This window comes from Antrostomus carolinensis, unplaced genomic scaffold (assembly GCF_000700745.2).
Source record: "Antrostomus carolinensis isolate BGI_N321 unplaced genomic scaffold, ASM70074v2 scaffold1864, whole genome shotgun sequence".
NCBI classification, from domain to species: Eukaryota; Metazoa; Chordata; class Aves; order Caprimulgiformes; family Caprimulgidae; genus Antrostomus; species Antrostomus carolinensis.
In genome coordinates this window covers 1-8115 of record NW_010308470.1, presented here as the reverse complement: position 1 = coordinate 8115, position 8115 = coordinate 1, and the positions used below count along the sequence as shown (strand labels likewise).

The 8115-nt window shown below is 42.0% G+C and overlaps 1 protein-coding gene across 1 annotated transcript; it reads right to left on the bottom strand.

Moving 5' to 3' along the window:
- Positions 1 to 366: 366 nt before the first annotated feature.
- On the bottom strand, positions 367 to 7418 carry ESD (esterase D). Its single transcript, XM_010165758.2, has 5 exons — positions 7287 to 7418; positions 6363 to 6482; positions 4593 to 4691; positions 2251 to 2418; positions 367 to 582 (listed from the first exon to the last, which is right to left on the bottom strand). Exons 1-5 carry the CDS (start codon positions 7416 to 7418, stop codon positions 502 to 504), a joined length of 600 nt encoding a protein of 199 aa, XP_010164060.2. The 3' UTR covers positions 367 to 501.
- Between the last annotated feature and the right edge of the window lie 697 nt (positions 7419 to 8115).

Below are 8115 nucleotides of genomic sequence, written 5' to 3'. Positions count from 1 at the left end.
ACAGTAAACTACTCTGTACAGCAAGCTTCTGTTTGTATTCTCCACCAGACCTTGTCCTTGGAATGTATTTAGACAGATTAATTAAGTAGCTTGATTGGTTGTGCCACTAACAACTTCTTTCAGCACTAAGTGATGAAGCGAGCCCTGGTATATAATTAGCTGAAGAGACACGCTGTTGTTATTCATAGTCTCTGTGCAGTTGCACTAGAAACCATCTTGAGGTCCCAAGCACATACCCACCTTCACAGCCTGAAATGACATTTTGACCTTGAATGCAGCACGCACCTTCACGGTGTTGAGAGAGTTTTCAAAGCATACAAAAACATTCCAAATATACTTACTCTAAAGCACACACATCAAATTAAGTGGGACCTTTATTTTTCTTAGCAGTACAATCAGAAGAGCTCCATTTTACAGACACTACTTCAGCAAATCATTTTTGTTTCGTTCACCTCAATCCACTGATGTGTATTGGACAGACAACACTCCCATCCAAATGGTTCAAGCATTGAGGTATTTTGCATGGTGCTTGATGTGGTCATTAATAAATGTAGCAATGAAAAAATAGCTGTGATCGTAACCCTAGAAAAAACAAACAAACAACAAAGAAATCAGCAAATACATTAGTCATGATAAAGCAATCATGCTAAGCTCTCTTCTAGGAAAGTTAATGACTCTTCTGGTTTGATCTGATTTAAGAAATAAAAAATACCTGTATTATATATAAAAACTGTAAAGGACACCTAACAAACAGGTTCAGTATCTATGAAACAGAATGTACCTTAACCTGAGCACGTAAGTTAGAGATGGCAAACGGCGAGTGCCAGCTGCAGAGCAGGGCGCCATTTGAGAGAACAGTTCCCCTCACTGGCACTGCCCTACTGGTAAAACACGGGGTAAGGAGAACACAGCCCAGGTCTCAATTACTGCTCCAGCACTAAGCTAAAATAACTTGTAAACCTCTGAACTACGCCACTTATCTTTTGGTGCAGGGCTTATGATAAATCAGAGAGGACAATCCCTCATTCTCCCCGCCTGAGTCCCTCACTGGGTCTGGCTTGAAGTTATCAGTCGCCTACGGAGACTCCAGTGCCCTCAGGACAGCGCTGTTCTGGGTCACTGCACTATAGGAAAGAGAATCCTTCCACCTGGGTATTTAAATTAATAAGATTTCAAGCAATTTCACACCTTTCCCGATTTACACAAACACACACAAACTAAATCACAAAGTTTTGTGCTGAACACAACACCCACAGTACGGATAAGGAATCCAGCAAAAGTACATAGAGTCACAGAATCATTTAGGTTGGAAAAGACCTTTAAACTCATCGAGTCCAACCATTAACCTAGCACTGCCAAGTCCACCTCTAAGCCTTGTCTTTTAAATACCCCCAGGGGTGATGACTCCACCACTTCCCTGGGCAGCCTCTTCCAATGCTTGACAACACTTTCAGTGAAGAAATTTTTCCTAATATCCAATAATATCCTAAACCTCCCCTGGTGCGACTTGAGGCCGTTTGCTCTTGTTCTATAGGGAGAAGAGACCGATCCCCATCTCTCTACAACCTCCTTTCAGGTAGCTGGAGAAATCAATAAGATCTCCCCTGAGCCTCCTTTTCTCCAGGCTAAACAACCCCAGTTCCCTCAGCCGCTCCAGACCCTTCACCGGCTCCGTTGCCCTTCTCTGGACATACTCGAGCACCTCAGTATCTTTCCTGTAGTGAGGGGCCCAAAACTGAACACAGTGCTCAAGGTGTGGCCTCACCAGTGCTGAGTACAGGGGGACAATCGCTTCCCTGTTCCTACTGGCCACACTGTTCCTGATACAAGCCAGGATGCTATTGGCCTTCTTGGCCACCTGGGCACACTGCTGGCTCATGTTCAGCTGGCTGTTGACCAGTGCCCCCAGCTCCTTTTCCAACATCTGTCACTGCTTGTAGAGTCACTGTGATACTTATTAAAGATCATTAATGCTGCTTCTTCAGCCAACCACTGGCAGCCTGAGTTACCATCACTGGATCTGCTTGTTGAAACTAAAATCATGACCCCACCTAGTGGTGAAAGGCAGCTGAATCTGATGGATATTGCACTCCTTGAAGGCCGATTTTAGGGAAAAATGTCACTTCTCATCCTCTTCCTCACTTGCCAGGTAAGTAAAAGCATGCCTAGTGAAGAGACACCCTCTTTGCTACCTGCTCCATAAACCCCAAACCAACAACCCAACAGTCATGGATTGCAGAAGCCACTTGCCTGCTGCAGTCTAAAGACGACTGGGATTTTCCGCTCTGTGCAGGCAGCGATGAAGTTATCGGGCAGTAGCTGGCCTGCTGATAGAAACTGGTCATCTTTGCCTTGATCAATCAAGATGTCCAGGTGAGAGTCTGGATAGGACTTCACAAGTTGTGTAGCATCATACGCCTGCAGGAATAAAAGAGACATGACATTGAGTTACATACATTAGACTGGGTCAAATTTGCTGACTGCAAGGAAAGAATGGCATATATAGAGTCCTGGGTGATACTGATCAGGAAACCAAGCTCTACTTTGGAAAAGCAAAAAAGTGGGGAAATTCCAGACAATTGAAAAGTTATACTCATGTTTTTAAAAAGGCAAATGGTATGATCTAAGTAATTACCAAGTTGACAGTTTGACATCATTTCTGGACCAAACAGAACGTCCAGCCCAGGGCTAAATTCACACAGAATTGAAGACATAGGCCATATAACCTCGTGCTGATTCACATGCTCGTACAGAAACTAGATCCTGTCAAAATAACTTGGTATCTTGATGCAACTATTTTGGCAGCTAAAGGTCAAAACACTAGTGTAACACATGGCAATTTTAAGTGGAAATACGGAGATCAGAGGTTGCATATAAAATAGAACAGACTAGACCATTTCAGTTGGAAGGGACCTATGATGATCCACAGTCCAACTGCCTGAGCAATTCAGGGCTGACCAGAAGTTAAAGCATGTTGTTAAGGGCGTTGTCCAAATGCCTCTTAAACACTGACAGGTTTGGGGCATTGACCACCTCTCTAGAAAGCCTGTTCCAGTGTCTGACCACCCTCCTGGTAAATAAATGCTTCCTCATGTCCAGTCTAAACCTCCCCTGGCACAGGTTTGAACCATTCCCAGGCATCCTGTCACTGGCTACCAGGGAGAAGGGATCAGCACCTCCCACTCCACTTCCCCTCCTCAGGAAGCTGCAGAGAGCAATGAGGTGGCCCCTCAGCCTCCTTTCTCAACAGCACCTCCCAGTTTGGTATCATCAGCAAACTTGCTAATGGTGCATTCAACTCCTGCATCCACATCATTGATAAATATACTGAACAGGACTGGCCCGAGAATTGAACTCTGAGGGACACAGCGGGTGAAGTCTGTGCCAAAGGCAGGTCTAAGTGTGTTCCTGATGCCTGCTGCAGATCTACTGGACTGGGTTTACAGAAGAGCTCCAAAGCAAGTTTGGGGGCCAGAAAACTTTTTTTTTTTTTTTTTTTTTTTCAAAATAAATGTATTAAGTGTATTAAGCAAATTTAACTGAGATTGTTAAATATACAAACTACTCCCTTAACAATTGTAAAAGCAGCTAGTGCTCTCCATTCCTGCAATGTTTTAATCAGACCTGGATGTATTTGTAAGAGATACTTTAATTCACTTTACAAGGGATTTAACTGCAGCTTGTGTTTATTTACAAGGAAATAAGAGTACCTGGTCACAATGGTCCCTTCTAACTCAGCTAGAGACACAGTGCAATGTTTATGCTGAGATCAAAAATACTGAAGGGCTGCCCAAATAATGCAGCAACAGGCACACAAACATTTTTGTATCTTGACAATTCATATACAACTACCTGTATTTCAAAATTAGGCCCCTGGAACTAAAACCTAACTTGGTCTGGTTCAATCCTGTTCTACAGGGATATCAATTTCCAAGTATCCAGTGGGCTGCCTCCAACAGGCTGCCCCTGCAGAATGCCAGGAGGCTCATCTCTCATCAGAGAGGTTGTGGAGTCTCCTTCTCGGGAGACATTCAGAACCCGCCTGGACGCCTTCCTGTGTGATCTCATTTAGGTTCCTGCTCCGGCAGGGGGACTGGACTAGATGATCTTTCGAGGTCCCTTCCAATCCCTGACATTCTGTGATTCTATGATTCATCAGTCCCTGAGCAGTTTGTAGCAGTCTCTCTCTTTTCGGGCTACTACAAAAAAACCAGCTAGTTTGTATATTGAGAACTGAGTTTTTGAGAAACAGGCCTAACTCTCTTCTAAACTGCTCACTGCTTCCATGTGTTAGAGGAAGCCCCAGACTGCTCACAATTCTTCTTAGCCCAGCTTTTAAGAACTTCATAAAACAGGGAGGAATTCAGTCATTTAATGAGAGCCTTCTGTCTCATTGAGTTTGTTCTAAACACCATCAGTCAACAGCAAGTCATACCCACCAGGAACACTTATCCATGCTTAGGGGTGTAGTAAAACAGCAGCAGTACTGCCAGTTCAGGAGCACCCTGGAGGTTGTCCCAGACTCCTGCTGTGATATAGCTACAGATCACTCGTTCTTGCATTATTAAAGGACTGCAAGTTGCAACACATACCTCCCATTTGCTTACATCTGATCCCAGATATCCACCAAGGGCTTTCTTCCCCCATTGACACTGAATAGGGTTGCAGATAGGAGCAAATGCTGATACAGACTGTTCAGAAAGAAAGCATGAAAAAAAAAAAAAGTATGAATTAAGAAAAGTGATTTCTGCTAACAAGCAAAGTAAAAGCCTTTGCAAAACCTGAAGTTACTGCCAGAACCCAGGACTCCCTCACCAACCCTCTGAGCAAGGTACCCTAACCATTATTCTACTTCCCTCTTATTTGTTCTTTCTACCCCCACAGTTTTGCTTTCCTTTTTGCACACCAGCCAAGCTTCAAAAGGCAGGGCTAGACACCCCGTTCCTTTCCTTGTCAGGAGATGCTGGCCTGAATTCCCTTAAGCAGCAGAGAAGGATCTCAAGTCTACTGTTGGGTCAGCATGGTCCGAGTGTGGGACCATTTCACCTCCCAGTGGATTTTGGCAGAGCATAACAAAAGCCCGAGGCATCTGGCTGCTCAGCCACTCTAAGTGTGCAACAGTGTCTCATGAATTTATGTACCTCCAGGATTAGGGGTCAAGGAAAGCACATTTCAGATCACAACTCCAGGTATTGGGGTCAGAAGTCCAAGTCCTGTTCTTATATTCTTCTTTTGGATCTAGCCCTGGGACATCAATATTACCACTCATGTCTTGCAAGAAATAGCAACAAACCATCTGAGCCACTGCCACTTCTCCTGGATTTTGATATTTACAATTTAATGTTTAATTCTTTTAGATAATACAATTAACAGTTAAGTGCCAACAGTAAAAATGGAAATTTCTGAACTACTGGCTCCAAAAGGCAAAAAGGAGAGATAAAAATAAAGCCTTATCTTTCATTCAACTCTCTTATAACGCCAAGTCACTGACGCTGAGCAAATGTTATGCTATTTTCAAAAAATGCAGTTTCATTTTTGCAGCAGCTGACCACAAAGTGCAGGTCCAGGACAGCCCATGAAAGGACTGACCCACAAAGGCTGAGCCCCTCATCTCTCAAATACCAATGCTGGATTCTCCCTCAGAAATGCATTTTACACAAGCATATCTCCAAAGAGAACAAAATTTCTCACAATCCTCATGAGCATCAAGGAAAGGTAAACCAGTTCCAGCATGTTTGATTTATGTTCAAGTAGAATACAAATGAACACAACTTGAGGTACCTTGAATACTCCCAAAATCAAGCTTTAGGAACTCTGACATGCAAGTCCTGGGGAAAAGAGGCAGGAGGGAAAGTCCTCCAGATACTATTCTGTGTGAAGTTCAGGTTCTTACAGTTACACTTGCTATCAGTTGGAGTTAATAGACTCCATAGAGAATTCTAAGCAAACACACACATAATGGGGGTGAAAAGTTTTGCTAGTAATAAAAGCTCCAAAATGAACAAGACAAGATTTTAAAAGATACAGCAAATCACACAACTCCAGAGCTAGAAGGATCCTGTTAAGGCATAAATATATCAATTAGTTTGGAAGAGCTGTAGCATCATCCAAGAGAAAACAAACTTTTCTTAACTTCTGCAGATTTTTTTTTTTTTTTTTTAATTTCACTGATAGCCACATTCCACAGTGGTGTTTCTGGCAGTTTCCTGTATTCTAATACTAGGCATCAATGAACTGCAACAACCAAAACTATTTATATATTTAATGCTACAAGAGAACTTGGTATGATGTTTTCTTTCTTCCCTTCTATAGAAATCTGCATAAGCCTTAGTATACCTCTTATAAGCTGTATTACATCTTACTTTGTACTTTCCAGGATTCTTCAGAGCAAGAATAAGAGCTCCATGACCTCCCATGGAATGACCGAAAATAGACATCCGTTCAGGGTCGGTTGGAAAATTGGCATTTATTAGTTTAGGCAGCTGTAAGGGATTAATAGTGGCATAGAAACATTAAAGCAACTTAAACATGTTTGGCCAAAGAAGTACACAAACAATTAGTGCATTTTAATGCCAGGAAGCCGCTGAAACCAAATACACGTTTTTGCTTTAGCTTGACATTTGAAATCATGGCCTGAAAGCAATCTGAACAGGGCTGTAAAAATGAAAGGGAACAATTCATCTGATAATAAGTAACTCAAAGTATCTCTATAGAAATCTATCATAACTCTATTACACTACATGTGAGAATTTCCTTATAAATGTAGTCTCATTTTAATAGACACATAAACATGTGCTCCTGTAAGTGACCCGAATGGCAAACTGGACACTCACCTTTCTAATCTAATATATATTTCAAGGATTTCCTTTTACACCCAGTTAAAGAAAAACAAACTAAACCACCACCTCACCCTCACAAGACAGATCATGCAAACAGCCTAAATGAGCAATACAGCTGAAGTCCTGGTGCAGTGAAATGCAGTGGGTCACCCCAGAAGAAGCAGAGCAGACTTGAGGAGTTTCTGCTCAGGCCCAGCCAGGTGTTACTACCTCTGTGCTGAAGTTCTCTCCCTCCTCAGTTCTACCATGGTAACTGTCTGGGGAGGAAGGGCCTAACAACTGGGTAAACTCAATCACTGAAATAACCAAGGATTAAAAAAGAAATAATAAATCATGAGAGCAAGAAAACAACCAGCCATCCATAGGCTATCAAGCAAGCTTTGGTGCTAAGAACAAAGAGCATGACTGAACCATGCCCCTTCCAGGAGAACCCAGCAGCAAAGTTACCTCATCTTTTATGTAGGAATACATCCTGTAGTTTGTTTTCCAAGGATCTTCAGTGGCATCCACGTAGAAACCAGCACCAGTGCCAAAATCCCAGCTTTCATCTTCTCCTTCAATATTGCAGCCACCTACCATGAAAATTCTTTCTATAGTTACTGTCTTTCCTTTACTACATGTCCAGTTATGGAAAACCTACCATAAAAATCAGAGACTCAGGACACGAGTTTCTCAATCAACATGTCTCTACCCTTCCAAATATAAGAAAATTCAGATTTTCAGTCATTAGTACAGTGTTTGCAAGTGTTATTTCAACAACACTTTCAAAATGCCACAGATGTATCCCAGCTTCTAACTTGTTTCAGTATCCCTTCATAAATAAACATAACATACACATCTCCTAAATACTTAAAGCTTTGTCTGTTTTACACAGGGACTAACTCAAAAGTTGGCACTTGTTAACTGGTGCTACCAGCTTATTTCAGTTATTAGGCCTTATCCTGTCAAGTAAAAGAAACTATGTGAGAAACAGAAACCATAGAAAATTCTTTCCCCCAAAAGGACAGAACCATATATCACCAAATGGTTTGTCCAGAGCAGTTTATGTGCTTCAAATAATGTCTGCTACACTTCTCCTTTTAATATTCAACAGTGTCCCTATCATTTTTGAAGTACATAACTCTACCTTTTCTGCAATTCACTTCATTGCTCCCACCTATAACTCCCCAAAAAATTTAAGTAATTTCTTCTTTGAATAACTGCAGGGTTGTATCCTCTTTTCTAAGGCCACACTTTCAAACTAAATTTGCAGATGTCTCCTTGAAAGTCAATACAT